The sequence below is a fragment of the Tenebrio molitor genome, chromosome 4 (genome assembly GCF_963966145.1).
Source record: "Tenebrio molitor chromosome 4, icTenMoli1.1, whole genome shotgun sequence".
Taxonomy (NCBI): domain Eukaryota; kingdom Metazoa; phylum Arthropoda; class Insecta; order Coleoptera; family Tenebrionidae; genus Tenebrio; species Tenebrio molitor.
Genome location: NC_091049.1, coordinates 23,590,299 through 23,612,502, shown reverse-complemented (window position 1 = coordinate 23,612,502; position 22,204 = coordinate 23,590,299). Strand labels below are relative to the sequence as shown.

At 33.7% G+C, this 22,204-nt stretch overlaps 1 protein-coding gene and 1 long non-coding RNA gene across 2 annotated transcripts; one reads left to right on the top strand and one right to left on the bottom strand.

Moving 5' to 3' along the window:
* Positions 1 to 705: 705 nt before the first annotated feature.
* LOC138129156 (uncharacterized) lies at positions 706 to 3,824 on the bottom strand. The gene is made up of 4 exons (XM_069045410.1): positions 3,688 to 3,824; positions 2,473 to 2,561; positions 2,219 to 2,388; positions 706 to 2,110 (listed from the first exon to the last, which is right to left on the bottom strand). Exons 3-4 carry the CDS (start codon positions 2,312 to 2,314, stop codon positions 794 to 796), a joined length of 1,413 nt encoding a protein of 470 aa, XP_068901511.1. The 5' UTR covers positions 2,315 to 2,388; positions 2,473 to 2,561; positions 3,688 to 3,824; the 3' UTR covers positions 706 to 793.
* A 3,551-nt stretch (positions 3,825 to 7,375) lies between these two features.
* On the top strand, positions 7,376 to 8,871 carry LOC138129736 (uncharacterized). The gene is made up of 2 exons (XR_011159364.1): positions 7,376 to 7,987; positions 8,101 to 8,871. It is a non-coding gene; the product is annotated as an uncharacterized lncRNA (long non-coding RNA).
* The last annotated feature ends 13,333 nt before the right edge of the window (positions 8,872 to 22,204 follow it).

Genomic DNA, 22,204 nt, shown 5'->3' with positions numbered 1-22,204 from the left:
CTATGATATCCTTGACTTGTGTCCTCGATTTTACACAAATACGAGTTACTTTAGGTATTGAATCCAGTGATTGAAAAAAAGGGTGCCATCATCACCGAGCTTCCCCTACGCTAATGGGTAGGATGAAGACGCACTCTACAGACATAAGCGCGCGAAATTGCCTTGCAAGGAAATGTAATGAAATGAGACTCTATATCGTTTAGAGCCCTCAGAAGAGCTAATCGTTTAAGTACGGTTCTTTAATGACACCTCCGTTATATTTTAGAACCCCAAAATTTCCGAATTTCAGTTTCGGAAATAGAAAAAAAAATACAGCATATAGGATACAACAGAGACTCAGGTTTTGAATTCTGAAGTAGCTGGAGGTATTTTCCGTATCGAAAGAAGTCGTTCTTTGTGTGCACGTATTGTAAATTTCAGAGTAAATTATTTTTCCAATTCCTTATCTTTTATTTATATTTAAGATGTGATTTCACAACCATTGTTAGTTATTTTCTTACATTGTTTTGTTTGAGAAATCATTTATAAAAAATATTTTCAAAATCTATCTTTTTCTTCTAAATTCTAAATCTATAGTAGATAAAAATGGAGAGTAATTCATGTTGCAGGACTAAAGGTGCTAAATCAGACGCTATTCGTGAATCACTCTGTATTATGCAACGATTTTTTGGAAAATATGCATACACTTGGGCCATATATGCAAAATTTTGTAAATTGAAGCATAATATTCTTTATTGGACAAATACATTACTTAATCTACTCGTATTAAATATGTGAAAACCTAACCACTAGCCTAAGAACTATTTCTAAAATAATTTATGATAAGAAGTTGTTCAAAATTTTCCAACAGAAAATTATTCCTACTGTGGGAAAACATATGTTTATCAATAGAAAAACTTCTTTCTACGCCGACAAAAGTGATGGGCGCATTTTTAAACTTAACGCTGAAATTTAATTTGTTCATTCGTTTTAAATATTGGTACCCGTTATTTTTATGTATGACATCATTAAATTTTTGACGTATAGAATCATCTATAATACACAATCTATCAAATGTATCTATTATTTTAATTGACTCCGAAAGTGTCATCCTTTGGGTTTCCAGTTTATGAATTAAGTTTGAAACTAAGCCATACTTCGATTTAATGTTGCGAAGATACTGAGGCAATTCTATTGACCGCACTAATATTTTACAAGTATCCAATGCGGCGCTGGAATCAGTAATTTGAAGAATTATATTCTTAATACGTGCAAAATTATCGGCGTAAAAAATTGCTGCCTCTAACCATGTACCCCATCTTGATGGGTCAGGAGGCAAAGGAACATTTGGAAGTTGCTCCATATAAAGCTGGACGCTCAAAGGGGATTTTAAAAATACCTTATTTACATTATTGATTAAATTGGTAACCATGGGAAATTGGCCTTTAATATCTTCGGCTACACGATTTAAACCGTGAGCTAAGCATGTTACGTGAGTGATGTTTTTGTAAAGAGTTTTTAAATGTTGCCCTACTTTTGTCATGTAAAGAGAAGCGTCGGACAACATGAGGAAAATTTTTTCACAAGGTACACTGTCGGGAAGAAAAAATCTTGACAGACCTTCCTGTACAAATGGGGCAATTGTTGAATAATTTTTATTTGGAAGTTGTTTGGAAGATATTAAATATGATCTGCCTAAAATGTCTTCATGAAGAATTCCTATCAATAAATGAGCAATGTGACGGCCAAATTTGTCCGTACTTTCATCTACTATTATATAAGTAAAATTACTACCCACTATTTGTCTAATTTGAGACATTGTTTCTTTGTAACAGGAATTTACATAATTTTTTCGTAAGGTGCCTTCATCGGGTACATTTTGTTTACAAAATCTTCGCAAGAAAGATTTTAAATTAACGTTATTCACCTTGGTTAATGGTATATTAGACGAGATCAGTGCCTTACATAACTCCTTATTAAATTCTTCTTGCTCCGATGGTTTGGAACTCGGTGAGAAATATTGAGCCAAGGTTTCCTGAAAATAATTTGCTCGCTTCGATTTGTCAGATTTTGAAATGTGTAAAAAAGTTTTGACATGTTGATCTACCAAGGATTTTCTCTGAGAAGATACCTACAACGACAAATAATTAAATATTAATATGAGAATTTTTGATACTTGTTAAAAACAGAACAAACACTTCCTTCTCTATCACTATTATACGAAAATGATAAAACTTACCGGTTTGTTACAAGCTCTGCAAAATATTTGGTCACCATTCATTACTAGTTCAGGATATGGTTTAATCCAAAAAGTAGTTTTGTCCGCTTTGCTCATTGTGCCTTATGTAGAATGTTCAAGAGATCAACACATCGGACACGATGAAACGGCAAGAGAAAATACTTTGAAAACTACAAAGAAAATATATTACATACTCCACTCAATTTCCATCCTTGATAACAAGAAACAAGTAATAAAAAGGTATAAGTACGTACTTGGTCCTTGAAACTGTCGGGAATTCCAAGCCCAGGTAATTAGTGAAGCGGTTGTAAAAGATTTATATGTCGTCCAGGTGGTCGGTGATCTGTGTGCACAATATAGAATTTCATAATCATAGGCAATATTCATAATCTTTTAAGTTTTTGACCACTTGACGAAAATGTATGAACGGATAATGCATTAAATCCAAAATATGCAAAGATGCATATGCAACTTTTGCAAAATATGCAGCGAATGCCAAAATATGCAATATATGCAATCACTAATTATAGCGTTATTTATCTTATCACCTTATCAATGTAACTTGTCCACATAATTGACTATAGTTTTAATGATATGCAAAAATTAAAATATATGCGCTTTGCATATATTCTGCTCCCTATTCATAAGTATTATTTTCATTATAGTTTTATTGAACCTGTACCATGTATAAATTTCTATTTTGTTGATGAAATAACAAGAAACTTATGATATGCCCTTTCAGTAACTAGGTAATAATAAATAATCAATATACTACTTATCATGGAAAATGCAACATCCAGAAATAGCATATTTTGATTAAACTTTGTACAACAATTGGGCCATAACTAAGATAAAACCGTGAAAGTTTCAATAACATTGGTCTTCTAACCAGGTACGACAACACCGTAACACAGTGGCCACATTTCGTCCCACACGATGAGCGATTGCCCTATAGGAAAGACATGCTTCTCGCATTCCGATAAAGCGGCCTCTTGCAAATTGAGTTACGTGCTGCTAATGGGCCTGTCTTCGTATTGGAGGCATAGTATAGCTTTAAGTGGTGCGTTATCCTCAAGCTGTTGATGATAAGTGATCATCAAGAATAAAAAGAAATGCTCGGATAAGAATAATCCAAAAGATACGGGTATTTTCTTCAGGTATTTCTTTCACATTATCATCATTTTATCTTTAGTTAACACCTAAATACAGTACCAAGTTTCATCAAAATATATTCACTATTTCAGGGTGTTTTCCGTTTCCATGAAAGTAATATAAATAATAATTTATTTGTATAAGTAGTTTTTTCTAACCTAATGAAATACTTGTATTATTTCTCTTTTATTAAGTGGGAAAACACATATTCACTAAACAGAAATAATTTTTTATTTTCTAATTATTTTTGAATTCATAATTTTCGTCGACTGATTATTATTTTGCGTCCTTTGTTCGACAAGGAAAATGTAACATACCTCAACTAAAGTTTCGTTGCAAGGAAACAAAGACACTTTTTAACCGTACAAGTCAAAAGCAAAAAAAAAAACCACTGGTGACAATATTCGCCAAAATGTAGAAGTAAATATGCACTCAATTAATAATGAAATATCTTTTTATATCATTGTCACTATCTAATCTAATACAAAGCAAATCAATCTTGACTATACGTTAAAAAAATTCTTACTACTCAATCAGAAAAATTATTTATTTTTCACATTAGTATAATTGCATGATAACTCCTAGGATACGAAATACGTAAACATGTCCATAACAACCGGGGAATAATAACAGAGCGTAATAAGAATAAGCGGGCGTAATGAATTCATAACGCCCTCATCAATTCATAATTGCAAAGATGCCATTTTTTTTTTAAGAACACGTATAGTGAAAAATATAGTTATTTATTTAACGAGTTCGTGTGTAATTTGGGCTTTTTTTGGCATGAGTGGGCCAGTTTAAAACTCGAGTGAAACGAGAGTTTTAAAGGTCCACGAGTGCCAAAAAAGCGTAAATTACACAAGAACGAGTTGAATACAACGTTTTTTTGTTCGACGAGCTCCCCCAAAGGGTTCAAATGGCTGAAAATCTTTAAAATTAGCTTGACGTTTCGTTTTGACAAGTTGTCAGATTCATCAAAATCCGTTCACACAGGAGAAAATTCTCAAATTCTGACAGTGTCGAACAAAAAAAATCTTTTATGCACCACGGCGTCACCGAATTATTACGCCCCTCGAACGATATCCATCTCTCGGGCTAAAGCCCTCGAGCTGGATTCATCGTTCTCCGGGCGTAATCATCGTTGTAACGCCCTTGGTGCATAAATAGCTATAATCTCTCTTTATTATTTCTCGCTTGTAAGATCTAGTTTAGAATATGGTTCTATAATATGGTTTCCATATTATGGTACATACAGGTGTCCCAGAACTCGCGGATCAAACTTACAGTGCGTTTTCCTTGGTGATAACTGACAGCAATAGCGTTTAAAAAAAGGATAGGGTATAATCAATTTTTTTAATGAATAATTAAAGTTGACCAATCAGAAGGACGCTGTTAATTTGAATTTTACGTAAATTTAACCAAAGGTTTGAATTGCCTAGCAACATAATTCTAGTAAGAATGGTATGGAATTTCAAGTAAATGTTTGGGCAACTGTGAAGATTTTGACAACGTCAAGTTATAATTTGATTCGAAATTGTCACTCTTCGTATTGAAATCATGTATAGAGCTGCACAGTATGCAGAAATGCTAATAATCTATGGAGAGTGCCGGCGCAATGCACGTGAGGATGCAAGGGAATATGCAATACGTTTTCCACGACGTTTGCCACATCCAAAATATAACGTATTTCTACGGCTGGTGTACCGTGCTCGAGACACTGGGTCTTTGGTGCCTATCTGACAAGAAATTGGTGGTCCCCCGCGAGAAGTTAGAACGCCAGAGACTGAAAATGCTGTTCTTCAGTCCTTTGATGACGACGGTAGAAGAAGTATATTTGAAGAACTATATTTACCGCGAACCTATCAATATTTTAGAAGAAGTAAATGACCAAATTCACGAAACGCTGGCTACTGTTATTCCTAATATGCTTAGACTGGCAAGGGAAAATTTAATAAAACGAGCTCGCCTATTCCTTCAGATGAAAGGTGGTCATTTTGAACACTTGTTATAAATTATTCTTTTTATTTTGCATGTTTCATTTGTTGCATTCTACATCGTTTAGTTATAAAATTTGATCTTAAATTTTTACTAATAATGATGCTAAAATAAATTTTATGTTTTGTAATTTGGATCGATTGCATCGGCTTGCTTGATATACATTAGACATGGTTTTCATTCAGTGTTATCTCCCGACATGGGACAGCAGTAATAACTAGAGAGCGGATTTTATGCAGTATAAAATGTCAAAATATGCGCATAAATATGCAGTCAAATCATTTGAAATATGCACTTGAATCTTTGAAATATGCGCAATATACATTATTAATCCACAATATGCAAGTATATCGAATAACCTAAAACTAGGATTGTGAAGTTTTTTTTGCGGAATATTAGCTTTGACAAGAGGATTACATAATGAAATATTGAATTCTTCTTGTTCATTTTTTCTAGAGGTTTCCCCAAGTAACGATTGTCGTAACAATATTTGAGAAAGTTTGGTTTTCTTCAAGGTTTCTGATTTTCATTATGTGCTGTGTGATTTGAAATTTTCGTTCACATATTTTGATCTAAAAAAATTTAAACATTCAAAAAATTAAACTTCTAAATCAAACTAATTTCGTAATATGTATTACATTTAGAACTTCTCATTATGATATTTTGTAATATCAACACTAATCGAATTAATATGACTTCATTATCATTTTAAATTTTTATGAAAACCACTAAAAACAATAACCTAACGGAGGTAACTTACCATTATTCCACATGAAAAACTTCAAATCTAGACTTCTTGTTCAGATGATTGTTTTCGAATGAAAGCTTAAATTTTGTGCAAGAACATTTTGTTCATCAATTACGAAAAATTTTTCCAGAAATTGAAAGTGGATGTGGATGATCAAAAAATGCCGATGCATAAATTGTTTATTGCAGGGTTTGTGTCGTCATTTGCGTGTGGCCGCCAGATGTTGGGGTCCTAAACAGGTTTTTAACTATGACTCAGATTTGCAGCAAGGTGAAAAACGCACGTTTGCTTTTTACTAAAACAGATCCCGTGAAAAAAATGTGAAATGTACTAAAATATGCTAGAATATGCATAAAAAGGCGAAATATGCATGAGAAATCAAAATATGCATTATCTCATTAAATATGCAAAATATGCAAAAATTAATAATTAACACCAAATGATCACTTTTAGTGTCATTCGTCTGAAAAATGAAGGAAACTGCTTAACTATTAAAAATAAGCGATATGCATTTTGCATAAAATCCGTAATAACTGTAGGTGACTGTTGCTGAATTCTGTTCATGTTTTTTTTTTCCTGTTTTAGCCAACTTTTATTTGGACAGTAGTCTGTTAATTTGACTTATTCAATAAATAATAAAATTCTTTCAATTAATGTCCTTGATTTTGCCCAAAAATCCTTGGACAAATCAATCTGTATGTTGACTCTAAATCTGCATTTTACTTTCTATTTTGTTTTGTTACTTTTCTAACTAGGACGCAAACGATTTCGATTATTTTCTGCGATGAAGCATTTTGTTTCTAATCTACAGATCTCGTTATTTGATTATACAATTGACAAAAATTATAGAATGATAAAAGAGTCACTTATCTAGCGAACATAAAATTTGGTGTCTCACTATCTGAATCAAAATAATTCATTCTGTTATTCCCCGATTTAACTGTAATTTTCTTAAAATGTCGAACTCGTGTTTTACTCCAAAAATTTTTTTATGAACATTTTTTTAGCCTTGTATACCTGGGTTTATCTCATTTCACGGACTCGTACTATTTCGAAAAAATCATAAAAGGGAATCTGATTGAAACTAATTAAATAAAAATGTATTCTTTTTAAAATCTACCAATTCACTGGTGTTATAATCATCAATTTTAAGGCAAGCATTTTACGATTTAATCACGATATACAAAATGGTACAATTCAGTAAAACAACATTATTTTAGTTAGTTATTTGTCATTGTTTTCCCGACACATTTTGGAACGACACGATCAAAAAATGTGTGCTAGTAACACAAATATGAAATTGTACTTTAAATTAAATACTTATAAATTATAATAGGCTCATGATAAATCCTTTTAAACATGTCCCACTTCATATCTCCGTTATTTATTGTTTTCCCAACATTAACTTCAGTTTCAAACGATAGTCCATTTATATCTATACGTATTCATTCGTAGAAATGTTGTTTTCGAATTCAATTTTACTGATAGAATCACTGATTCAGGGACTCCACAGAGATAAATTCATTACCTTAAATTGATAAATTTTTTTATCTGGGTGAATAGCAATCGACTCGTAAAATAAAATCTCCAAATTTAAAGTCCAAGTTTAAAATCTAGAATCGATAATTGAACCATTGTACAACAGAGTAGAGTTGCCGTAAAGTGTAAAGGGACGGTCACGTGATCTGCGCGCAAAACCAATTTGTGTGGTCGAGTCCATTCGGCCGAAAATAGGGTAGATTTGTCAGAGAGTTGTTTACATGTTCATGTACTGCAACTTTATTTACGACTTTACTTTTTACGCTTACCAAGTTCATCCAAGGCTGTAAATCTGTGTTTCTCGAGACAACTGAAGATATCTTTACAGTGTTTTCGTAAGTACAAAAAAATTAAAAGGAAAAATAATTTCATAACCTCACTTTCAATAACAGTTGACTTGCAAATGAAATGAAATATAAACTTAACTAACATCACCGGACTTTTGCAGGTTTTTTTTAGTAGCTGATTGACATGGCTTTCCATCTTACTTTTGGTCAGTGTGGGAAAATTTTACAGTCAAGCTCGCGAAATTGTCGCCAACGTTATCGCATTCATGAGACATGAATCAGTGTGTTAGCAACCATCAGGAATTGACTATTCCAATCGTCAATTACAAACAGCGAATTATAGCGTCCTGTGGTATATCTGAGAAGATGTACAAAACGATTGTAAAAGAATCAAAACCTGCTGGAGCTTCCACTTCTTTTTCAACCCCAAGAAAGAAGCGACCACAGCAAAAACGACATGAATTAGTGGAAGCTGAGACACATGCTGTTAGAGAAATAATCTATCAGTTACGGAAAAGCGAACTACCGTGAAAGGGATTTTATATCGAATGCAAGATATGGAAATTCCATTCTCTGGTAGCGAATCCACTTTGCTAGGATTAATTAAAGAGCTGGGATTTAAGCATGTACTTTTACAGTTAAGAAAGTCTATATAAAAATTAACTTTTTCTAGATGGCGCAAAACTGAGGACAACAGAAAAGTACTAATGGAGTCCTATGACATTCGACTGCTCAGAATAAAGTATTTGAAGCAGATTTTAAAATACAGAGACGAAGGCCGACCAATTTTCTACACAGATGAGAGCTATGTCCACACTACACATTTACCAAATCACTCTTGGACTGATAGAAGTGGCAAATGTGTAAAGAAATCAGTCGCCAGTTAAAATATGTATCAATAAATTATTCAATTTAATAAAAAGTTGATTTTACGTGTTAATACTTTTATCCTCAATTCTGCACGCATAAATTACATTAGTTATAAAATAACAATGCTAGACTTCGCTCTCAAATATGTCAAAAGTCCCAAACTGCTCAAACTTTTTTTTACGGTGAAAATTTCCCATTGCATGGTGCGCCACTGTTGTGGCTCCCAGCGATTCTCATTTTCCCTACGCTACTGACGTGTTAAAGGCCGCGCAGCTAAGCTCCGCCCTCAGGTCCTTTACGGTTTAATACGAGTCTATAAAACAAGTACACTGACGAGGAAACAGCACGAATTAACATTACAGGTTCTTAAAGCTTTAGCGCCAAAAGCATCTTGTTTGTTGATCTGATGATGTGATATACTTACTAGAAAAAGCGTTTTGAACAATCGTATATAGGCACAGTCAAGAGTCTTCCTATGATTGACAGACAATAAAATAACTTTATACTGCGTAAAAAGAGTTTTTCCTGTGGTTTCACAAGTGCGTTCCTTGAAGGCCGCAAATTTTTGTTTGTTTTGTTAAGATAGTTTTGAAGAAAGTTATAACTGACAAAGAAAAAAATATCGACTTAACTTCCTCGAAATATAAAAATGACCCCTGGCTGTTCAAATTTTGGTTTCTGACCCAGTTTATGGGTGTGCTTTTTTCGAAGAGAACTAAATTTTTGTATTCACAAATTTGATTTTTAGCTTGTTTTACGTAATCGTATGTGGTGGATATGAGAATCACTTTGGTTAATTTTATATAATTCATGTTTTATAAGATTGTGCGGATGGAAAGCAGTATGAGTAGGTAAAACGTTGAACGTTTCCATACTGTGGACGTATATAAAATATGATAAAACAAATTTTGTATCGGTGATTTCAATGAAATTTATCTGATAAAATACATTTCATTTCAAGAATGCTCTTGAATATCATTTGGCCCGAAAACAACGTCACCTGAAGAAATTAATAAAATGGTGTTCCATTTATATGGATGTATATTCATAAAATAATATTTGAAGAAACTTGATGACAAACTTAATTCTTTCAAATAATAAACGTAATTAACTTATTGGATTCGGTACCCATCAGTCTAGAGAGCGGAATATATGCAAAATGCATATGTTTCAATTTTTGCGTATCTTTAACTATAGTCAATTATGTGCACAAATTACACAGACAAGAGTTAATTAACGCTATAATTAGTGATTGCATATATTGCATATTTTAGCATTCGCTGCATATTTTGGTTGCCTCAGCTTCGCTACTACATTAGATCGAACTATAGTATAGCTTCGTTTCAAACTCAATTCATAAACCAAAAACGTAAGGGATATCACTTTAGACACAATTGAAATAATGGATGAGTTTGACAGATTGTGTAAAAGAGGAAGCAATCAACTTTTTTTGAGGAGCATGTAGTTGTCAATTTGTCAACTACATTAGCTAAAATTTATATATTGAGAAATAACAGCCATAAAATAGGAACAGTCGAAACTTCATGACTTCATGAGTGTATTTACACGTGAAAATAATGTTAAATAAACTTTTTTCATTTGTTTGACGCTAAAAAACATTTGGTTGGTTTAAAAATGAAGTGTACAAAGTACCGTGAGATCGAAAAAAAAATTAGAGTAGGCGCTGAACAAAAATTTCATTTGGCAATTCGTTAAGATTTCAATTATCTGATCTCAGCCTTAAAAGATAGGTTAGTGATTTTGAGAATGTTAAAATCTTGATTTCATGCACACAGACACACGACAGAGAAAAAAGTGCAAATCTTTTTTAAGGATAAGCTGAACTGTACCAAATGATAGGTTAGTTTCTTGGGTTAATCTCTGCAATAATTCTTTGTTCACCCTCTTCAATATTTTCAGCAGATCTTTCTGTCGGTCGTCTACTGCCTTTTTTGCGCAGAACACTACCTGTTTCCAAAAACATGTTTACGCATTTGTAGACTTTTTGGGCAAGTTGTTGGTTAAGTGCCTTGAAAATCCGGAAACTTTTGTTGAAATTCCTCAAAAACTCGAGGTGTCGAATAGGACCAAGCCTTTCTCCATTGCTGAAGAAACACTGGACAATGAAAATTTGTTGCTCTAAAGTGAACATATTATAATAGCAAATTTTAATAGTCAATAAATTAGTCAATAATTAATAATAAGGAAGTTCCTTAACATTGACACAGAACATATAGTTTATTTTTTAATAAAAGAACCACAACACTGCAATTTACACCCAAAATAGAGCTGACAACATTGTACACTTTTGACATAGGGTGAAAAATCTCATCATAAAAGATTGAGGTTATTAGTGATATTAGTAGCGCAGCATGTTAATAAAGTTAATAACCACAAACCAAGAATTAATGTCGTCTATGAACATCCCTAAATCCTCTACGAGTTTTTCATCAGGGCCTGGTTTGTACCGTAATAAAGCCTGAGCAGTGTTACCAGTCAGTAATTGTGCCGCTAGTCTTACGTTTTGTCGTTTACTTTTTTCAACTGTAATGTGTTTTTCCGAAATTTTATAACAAGAATTTACCTCTGTATTGGTTAACTGTATTAAACTTTCTAAAGGTTCTTTACGTATTTTTTTGTTTCCATCACTTTTTAGGATAAATCCTTTGTCTAAAATCCAATTACGGAGAAGTTTTAGTAAATGTGGGGCAAAATGTGGGCGAAAACATAAATATTTTTTTTGACTTGAGGATGTTCGAAATAGGTTTTATTTATATCAACAGATAAGTCTTTCCATAAACCAACATTACTGCTTCCGCAGTCACTGACAATTGCAACACAGTTGTATGATAATTTGTGCAATTGACTGATTATATCCATTAACACATCCCTTGTCATTTTTTGGTCAAAATCTAGATAAATAGGTTGTTTCCAAGTAGAAAATAGGCTTCTAACCATACAGACTTGCATTAAATTGTAGGGACCTAGAACCTGATCTTCACCAACGTCGTATTCAAAAGTCGATAAAACTTTGACTTCATCAAAAGAAAGGACTACAGTTTTCTCTTTTGCAGACATATTTTCTCCTGCTACCTTTAGAAAAGTTAATACATCTTTCAAAACCCCAGGCTTTATGCTGATTTTTGATGCCCAGCTTCTTAAAGTAGATAACGCTGGCAAGGGAAAATTAAGTTTGGTCCGCAAAAATATATAACATTTCTTGCTAAGGTAACGAACAGTGAAAGCAACTGCAATTTCCTCAGTAGTCCAATTGACGCGTTTCTTTTTGTTTAGAAGAATAGCAATTTGATTTTCTGTTAAAAGTTTTTTTAATAAAGTTAGCGCCTCCTGACTTTGTGGAGGTTTGTCTTCTTTATTCTTCTTTTTATAATACAGAAGTTGCTTCCGTTGCAAACTCAACTTCCGTTTCATAATTTCCATCTCTTTACATAATTTTGTGTGACTTGCGCGAAGCTTCGAATATTGTTCTGATATATTTTCGGCTGAGACAGTTAGAGGTTTATCCGAGTTATTGCTATTAAGGGTCCTCATCTCGAAGTAAAAACTCGAATTTCGAGGAATTTGGGTTGCATACTTTGTAAATGGTGCATCTATCATGACAGCTGAACCTTCTCAGCGGGAGTTCCTTACGGTCACAAAGTGCAGTGCGCTGAGAGCGGTCTTCCAGGTAGTTTGATTGTAAAATGCAAATATTCTTGGCGAGAAATATTATTTCTTTAGTTTTGGAGATATCTCATAGTTTCTACTAGACAGTGGTCTAGTGGTAGAGGTACAGGTAAAATTATGAAAACTTATGGGACCATGATTATTTTCGGATCACAGGCTAAGAATTTAAATAATAATAATAGATTTCAAAAATTTGAAGCAGATAATATTAAATGAATAGATTAGAAATCAACTAAATGACTGAAATATCATGTTAGATAGTAATCTTTTTCTTGATTTGTAATTAGGGATTATTTCTCAGAAACGATTATTTATTTGCCAAAAAGGATTATCACCCGATTTTATTTACTTACATCCTTCATACCTACCTAATACTAATGAGTAAGATCATTTCTGCTAAATTCTTGATTATTATTGGGGATGAGCGAATAGCTACAGAGGGGGTCTCTAATACAAGTACATATAAATACATTATGAATGTAAGAAAGCCTTTACTTGTTATTTGCAGTTTGAAAGTTTTCTTTCTATGTGAATACGTGAGCTTCGAAACGTTGTTTATCTGATTTGTAGTGCTACAACTTCAATTTGGATATACAGCGTGTAACAGAGTTGAGAAAAAGCTCCATAACTTGTTCGTTATTAAAGATTTCAACTTTTCCTTTTTTCTATATGATAGCTACGCTCCTACTGCACATTCGGAAAATATTGGGGTATATATACAGAGTGTCCGAATATTATAAAAACACTAAAGTTATGTTTTTTTTTATGAAACCTATCGAGTTTGATTTCATTTTTTATCACAACCTTCATATCTGGGCAGAGAAAAATCCAAGAAGAGAATTATTTCCCAGAGGTTTTCAACATAGGTTTCCTGTTAATTTGTGGACTAGGCTATTGGGCGATCGTTTGGCAAGTATAAGCGTGGTGGATCCTTCCATTTGTTAAAATTTCGATTCCCCGGTTCTAGATTGGACCGTTTGAATTCCCCGCAAGATTAACGGGGGCAAGATATGCTCAGTTCATTGGCACGGAGCTACCTGATTTACTTGAAATTGTACCTCTGGCTTATCGCATAAATGACTGGTTCCAACATTTTAGCAGAAACGTTCGGGAAATTTTGGATAACCAATATCCACAGCGCTGGATCGGTCGAGGAGGACCGCATCATTGGCCTGCCAGGTCTCCAGATCTGAATCATTTATCGGCGGCCCATAAATTCAGAGGCTGATCTGAGAGTTCGAATTCAGGAGGCTTTGTTTCAGTTACTGAAGAAATGATAACTAACGCTACTACAAGAAGTTTGTTACGTAGAGCACAATTGTGCATACAAATGAATAGTGGTCATTTCGAACATCTGCTTTAACATTGTTACCTATTTAAATAAATGGTTCTTTATAGAATCGCCATTTTTATTGTTTTATTTCGAATTTTGCAATTGTCAAGTCTTGATGTTGACGACAGATAAACGTCAACAAATTTTTATATCGGAAAACGTCAAAATTCCAGTTGCCCAAACATTTTATTGATTTCTGCGATATCAGAGATTTTTTGTTTTGTTTAGCAACCGATCGGATTTTTTAGTAATACCTGAGGACGAGCTTCCGGGATTGGTGAAATTAAAAACTTTATAACTCGGTAATTTGAGCTAGCAGAAAATTTATTTTAGTCAATTTGGAGTCTCTTTTGTTGTCGGCACATGCCTGTTTTCTCTGGGGAGCCAGTTCTGGGACACCTGTATGTATCAAGAGGAAGGCCAGTTACATATTACAAAGCGGAAGCAGTGTTATTTTGTCGTCTACACAAAAGATTTGAAGAATGGGATAGTCTAAAAAGATGATGACTTTTGGACAAATATATGGTACAACAATTAGAAAAATTTTATCTGGGCGCTTTGTTACCTGAAATAATAATTGATCCCAGGCGTACCAAAAATAGAGCTGTTTTAGATGCATATTAAAAAAAAACCTATAATAGCAATGATTAATAACATGCAACTATTACTAAATTACGCGTATTCAGCGCATTAATTAAATTAAAGGCCAGTTTATAGAAAAAGAATTAAATATTTAATTCGAATTAAATTTTAATTCGCAATTAACCCATGAAACCGAGACTTCGATTGGTTGAATCTGATCACGTGTTCAGTTACTGGCCCTAAAACCTCTGTAATTTTTAGTATTTTATATTTTATACCGGGTGTATTATGAAAAAACTTTGGTGATATAACTTCCTTACTTTTTTATCCGATTTTAATAAATGATACGTCAAACAAAATCGCTTTAGAAACACTATAGCCCGACATGCTATGATTTTTTTTGACATTATATTCTTTGACAGACCGCAGCTAACTTTGTTTTTTTAAGTTGCACGGTACATTTTTTTATTTTTATTCTGATAGATGTCTATCTTCTGAATACACAAACATTAAAATCAAAAATCAAAAATTCGTCTGCTGAAGATGCTGCCAACGGTTCGTCTAAAGTAAGCAATGCCGTTGAAGAAGATGCTATCGACTCTTCGGCGATTTATTTCTTCTTTCCTTTCATTTTCCTCTTTTTTTTTAAATATCTTTCCTCCCGTACTGTAACATTCTTTTCATCTTTCGATATTTTATTATATTATTATATTATTTAAACTAGGCACAGCAGTTTTTGTAAGCTGTTTTCGTACAGGTAACCCTAGCAATAATTTGTTAAAATAAATACGAGTAACTATATACCGAGAACTATACCTATTTAATTATGAATAAAATTATTTCTTACCTATAGTTCATTTTTTAATGATGTAGAAAAAGTCAGGTAGCCAAATATACAGGGTGGCCCCGATATAACCTGCCAGAAGAAATCCAGTAATAGGTGACGATGAGTAGAACTCATACACAAAAAATGTTTCTAATAAAAGTCTTTTCGTTTTCGAGATAAAAATAATTGAAAATTTGGTCAAAATTTGCTGTACGCTAATGAGTTAATCGGTTTTAAAAAGGTAATTCTGGTTACTTGGCTGCAATTTCTTTAGCAACGGTACCTGTAACACCTATGACATTTGTCAATGTGCGAATCCTTCAAAAAGTTATGAAATTCACAAAACAAGAATACGCCGATTTGCATTTACTCTATGGCGACACACGTGGTAATTCAAGGCCGGCAAGGCGACCATACGGCGAGCGTTTTCCTGAAGGAGTCCTTCCGTCCCGTTGTACTTTTGTGGAGCTGCATCTGCATTTATGTGAGGTTGGTTCTAACTGATTCCAATACGATGGCGTCCTCGATCCTCCATTTAACCCCTCTGGATTTTAATTTTTGGGGCCACACGAAAGATTTAGTGTAGGAAGTTGAAATAAATACAACTTCGGGAACGCATGGGAGACGCTACGAACCAGATTCGTAAAAACCCAAAAATGCTGAATTCTGTTTATGAAAATTGATACCGGCGTATCAAATGTGCTTAAATTCCAACGGAAGGCACACAGAACATTTATTATAAAATAATTTTTCTAGTCTAGTTTACCTTTCATTAGTTAGCAGATATTCTCAGAGGTGAAAGTACGAATATGTAAAGTGTAAATAAATTTATTCAATACATGATTTTGGCTATTTAACCACAATTAAGACGATACTCTTATTACACAGTTCTTCCACAATTTTGCACACACTACCTCTACGCATTGAGAAACACCACTTTATTTATTACTCATTCATCTCAGTCTACAAAATCAGCTTTTGTACCTAAATAAGCTGGTGAATTAACGTACAGTGTAGGTACAGCGGTTTCAATAAATGTCATTAATTTGATTTAGTTTGTCAGATTTGAGATTTGTCATACATAAACGATTCAGGTACCTATGTTGCTTAGATACTGTCATCCTTACAAACACCAACAATTAACTCCTGAGTCGGTAGGTATTTTTGTGGTCAGCAGCGTCGAATGTGTGTGGATAGGGGTTAATTTATCCCCATTATTTTGGACCTAATGAAAATGGGTTTTTTGGACTTGTTAGATCCTTCTAATGACCCAGAATTTTTTTGGCAGGTTATATCGGGACCACCCTGTATACTTTCAATAGTTCACTAGATTCCTATTTCAGTTTTGTAAATTACTTCAATCCATGGTGCCATATGCCACAATAAATGCATTAATGTCAATTCGTGTCACTGTCAATTACTACCGTGCCGTCTAGATATTTGTGCGTTGTGCCCGTTTGAGAATCAGACTCCTTAATCGACACAAAGTAAATCATCTCGCGTTCGTTGCTTTTGTTTTCGTACCAGGACCACGTGGTAGAGGGTATGTTGGTAGATGTTGTTTTGTTGCATGTGGTTTCTCTCGAAAAGCGCCCAGTGTTTAATTTTAAGTCTGCACTCCTAAGTTTCTCCCGGGAGAGAAATCAGTAGCTCTCATCTGACATGCCCATTTTTGCCATCATTTTCTAGCGGTACTTTACCCGCAATTTTTAGTTCAGTCCAGCCAACGATTATCGTATTCGTTTCTTAGGTTGATAGTTGTTATATTTGTGATGTTGTAATTTTTGTTTGTTGTATTAAAAATCGGTTTTCAATGTGTCGTTAGGTCTCGGGGTGCGTGTTAGAATATTGTAGATGCGACACTATGGGAGTTAGGTGACATTCAGGAAGTCGTGGAGTTGTCTAGTAATTTCTGTGGAGGCCACGGTTAGTTAGGGCCCTTAGCGGAGGCGGACGCTTCTATCACTCGTTATTGGTCGGTAACATAGTCCGACGCGCGTTACACCGAGGCTACAACTAGACGTCGCTTCCACAACGACTCTCTACGCGGACGACATAGCAATTCAACTACAAGTGGAAGAGGTCATGAGGAAAACCGCAGTCAAGACTTTTTCCAACGCAGAAAATTACCCTAATCGCATACGCGTACGCTAATGAATAAGGATGAAGACGCACCCCACAGACATAAGCGCCCGAAATTGGCTTGCAAGGAAATGTAATGAAATGAGAGTCTATATCGTTTAGAGCCCTCAGAAAAGCTAATCGTTTAAGTACGTTTCTTTAATGCCACCTCCGTTATATTTTAGAACCCCAAAGTTTCAGAGTTTCAGTTTCGGAAAAAAAAATACAGGATACAAGAGAGACTCAGGTTTTGAATTCTGAAGTAGCTGGAGGTATTTTCCGTATCGAAAGAAGTCGTTCTTTGTGTGCACGTATTGTAAATTTCAGGGTAAATTATTTTCCAATTCCTTATCTTTTATTTATGTTTAAGATGTGATTTCACAACCATTGTTGGTTCTTTTCCTACATTGTTTTGTTTGAGAAATCATTTATAAAAAATATTTTCAAAATCTACCTTTTTTTCTAAATTCTAAATCTATGTATCTATAATATAAAAATGAATCGCTAAATGTGTTGGTAAGCGCAAATCTCGAGAACGGCTGAACCGATTTTGCTAATTCTTTTTTTAGAATATTCCTTGAGGTACGAGGATGGTTCTTACGAAGAGAAAAATTTAAAAAATTGCCTAAAAAAATCTAAAAAGAACACTTTTCTATACTCCCATACAAAAGATTCGTAATCTAATATACCGGGTGTCCCAACGGTTTGGCAAAGTAGATTTACTAAGTTAATATAAGTTCTTTCAAAAAAATTATTATTTCGTGTTATACGTACAAATTATGAGCACGGTTTGAAAATATTTTAGATTATACAGGGTGTTTGGTGTATCGGTGGCAACACAAACTTATATTTTTTTAAATGGAACACCCAGTATTTTTTTGCGTTTTTGGAAAGCTCTCATCAAAACAAAGAGGAAGATACCACATTTGTTGGGTCTAACTTCTACTGTTAGTAAACTATTCGCTCTTTTGTGTCCGGACAAACCAAATTTTGAAAATTTGTAAAAATTATAACAGATGATAATTATTTAGATTAGGTTTTTTTAGAACATTGTAAATATCGTCAATTTTATTGCCGTGTTGAAAAACATTAAGATTTTTACTTAATTACGTAGAGGGCGCTTCAAACGCAAACTCTTTGTTTAGTCAATTTTTTTAAATGGAACACCCTGTATTTCGATATACCGTTGGATAGCTCTTTCAATGAGCGTTCAAAAGATATAAGGTGTTTAGCATCTAAAATAAATATTTTATCCACAAATTTGGATAACTTGTTTATTGTGTTTTTTTTTTTTTTTTTTGAAAGTGTACTATCGCCAGTTCTTTTTATTTCTTTTTTTAAGTTAATTAAAGGTTAAATTTATTCTCTTTTGAATTATTTTGTAAATCTATAGTAATATTAAACTCGATGAAATGTATTTTTTTGGCTCAGTTAAATTAAAAAAAATCTGAAATATTTGATATTTTAAATGAAATTTGTGGATAAACTATTTATTTTAGATGCCAAATACCTTATATCTTTTGAACGCTCATTGAAAGAGCTATCCAATGGCATATCGAAATACAGGCTGTTCTATTTAAAAAAATTGACTAATTAAAGAGTTTGCGTTTGAAGCGCCCTCTACGTAATTAAGTAAAAATCTTAATGTTTTTCAACACGGCAATAAAATTGACGATATTTACAATGTTCTAAAAAAACCGAATCTAAATAATTATCATCTGTTATATTTTTTACAAATTTTCAAAGTTTGGTTTGTCCGGACACAAAAGAGCGAATAGTTTACTAACAGTAAAAGTTAGACCCATCAAATGTGGTATCTCCCTCTTTGTTTTGACGAGAGCTTTCCAAAAACGCAAAAAAATACTGGGTGTTCCATTTAAAAAAATATAAGTTTGTGTTGCCACCGAGACACCAAACACCCTGTATAATCTAAAATATTTTTAAACCGTGCTCATAACTTGTATGTACAACATGAAATAATAACATTTTTCAAAGAACTTATATTAACTTAGTAAATCTACTTTGCCAAACCGTTGGGACACCAGGTATACTCCTCCGAAACGGGTTGACCGACTTTGATGAAATTTTATATGTATATTCAGTAGGTCTGAGAATAGGTTGTTATCTATTTTTTATACCTCTAAGTGATAAGGGTGGTCCACCCCAAAAATCTTTTTTTTATTTTTTGGACAAAATTGTTTATTTTTATTTTTTTATGATGAGGCATTAAAAAATACATACAACCCTAAATCTTCACCCTTCTACCATCAACCCCTATTTTTTAATAGCGATATTAGTAATTCAATAATTTTCAACCCCGGTCGATAACTTGATCGTTCAGTTAATTCAGTGATTTCATATAACCTAAAAAGTACTCGACATGTGTCACGAGCTCACACCAATGATTTTTATTGTGTTACACATTGTTGGATTTGTCTCCGCCCCGATTAGCAGAATAACTTTTCTGCACTTATTTTATCCAAACTGGAGTATGGGTCTCTAATTTCTTATCCAATCCAGCAATGTTACACAGCAGTGATTGAAAACATACAGCGTGAGTTTCTCAAGTATCTTTTCTTTAAAGAACATAAATATTACCCGCCCATTGGTTATCGTAACGAGTTACTCTGGTCCGAATTCAATGTTTTGCCTCTAGGAATCAGAAGAGATCTTACTGCCTTAACTGTGTTACACAAAATCATACACAACAAAATTGACTCGTCAGATATTCTCAACAAAATCGATTTCTTGGTTCCTCGTATTGAAACGAGATTTCCTCTCACGTTTGCGTACACCACTCCCAGAACAAATGCGTTAGCCAGAAGTCCAATTATTCTAATGTGTAGTTTATACAATAGCATATGTGATGGGGTAGATATTTTCCGTAAAAATCCGATGTTGTTTAGAGATAGTGTTATTGGTATTCTCAATTATAAAGACTGTTTTTGTAGGTAGTATTTTTAGATTATAGATTGACCTTGTTAGTAGACTATAGTTTCGTTTATTTTCTTTCAAATGTTATTAATTATCAATTATTTGGTCAGTTTCATGTTCTTTTGTTATATGTATTAAGCCTTGTATTTGTGTCCTATAAAGGGTTGTTTTGTACAACTGTTGGACTAATAAAGAATAATAACTATTAAAACATCGAATAACTAACGAAAAAAAAATTATGAAGAAAATTCGTTTCGTAAGGTTATGTCATCTGTCATTGTACGCGCATTGAACTTAATTGATATTTAACGTCAGCTGAGTTTTGACACCAAGTGTGATCAATGGTGATATATGTGATCAACACGTATTACTCTTACCTATTTTTGCATTGTACAGGGTGCGACAACATAACTTTTTTTTTTGAAATGCGCGCCATTCAGACTGTAATGGGGTGGTCTCATTCGGAAGCCGTGGTCCCGTGGTTTTAAAGATTTGTTCCCTATCTCTGTCAGCTGCCATCATGCGTTGTCAGGAGGAAGCACTATTTGAAAAAAGCGGAAATGCCGCGTAAATGCGCACTGCCATAAAGTGGTACTAAATGCAGAGCGCACCATGTGGAAAGATCCCAGCAGAGGGCCAGCAGTGTCACTAACGCTTGCGCGTAATTTGAGAAGAGTCATAAAGTGGTACCTACCAAAGAGTGATTGACTGATACCGCATCTAAAACATTCACAGTATAAGGCTATAGGGAATGCTCCCTCCTGTTACTACTACCTCAGTGGTTGGAAGAGTGGAGATGGGAGACCCCGCGTTTGCCGTCGAGGTCTACTTTTCAAACTGATATTCTATGATCGCATCCCTTCCTAAATCGCTTCAATATTGGGTCGTGTCCCGAACCAGAAATCAATTGTTACATGGGTCACTACGTTCGATAAACCGGGAGTGCGACAAGACGAAGAACTGGAGTTTCACTTCAATAAGGGGCAATTTGTAGTAGAGAACTCGCTCGCCAGATTTGGCCCCTTGCGATTATATCAACCATCTAAGGACCCTACAAGACCTGAAGGCCAACATCCGTGCAGAAATTACACATCACGTGACGTGATTACGAATGAATAATCTCCTGTCAGAATAAAATTCACACATTTTTACAATTTTTTCATAGTGTGAAACCTTCTTACGAGAGATCGGTTAGAATTAGTGTCAAAATTCAGACATTTTTAGAAATTATTGTCGAGTAGACAATTGATTGACAAATGGACAAAACCAAATTTACATTAGAAAAATTTTAGTTTCCCGTTTTTTTTTGCAACCAACTGTATTAAATTTGTTTGTGTATGCATTAAATCATTAAATTTCAATTCATTTTAATTGTTCATTTTATCTTAATAAAAAAAATTAATTTAATTCACCTAATAAGTTAACACAACATTTATTGCTTCTGAGGCGGTACGAAGTTCGCCGGGTCAGCTAGTAGTAAATAAAAATGTAAGTGTTCGTTTGTTCAAAATCTAAGATCTCCGAAAGTTCTTCACCGATTCCTTTGAAATTTTAACAAGACGTTTCATTCGAATAGGCGCGTGTTGTTATATTGTTATTATACAAGATGATTCACGAATAGTGTCTGAATTAGCGCAATGAAATATAATTATTTTGATACATTTGATTGACAATATTGTTTCGTTTTTCTGAAATCGGATTACTGTGATCACAAAATTTTATTCAAATTGAAAAACAGCGAAGTATTCTATGAGAGAGTAATTCATGTTGCAGGAATAAAGGTGCTAAATCAGACGCTATTCGTGAATCACTCTGTATTATGCAACGATTTTTTGGAAAATATGCATACACTTGGACCATATATGCAGTAAAATATGCAAAATTTACGAAAATAATTAGTAAAAGTTGTAAA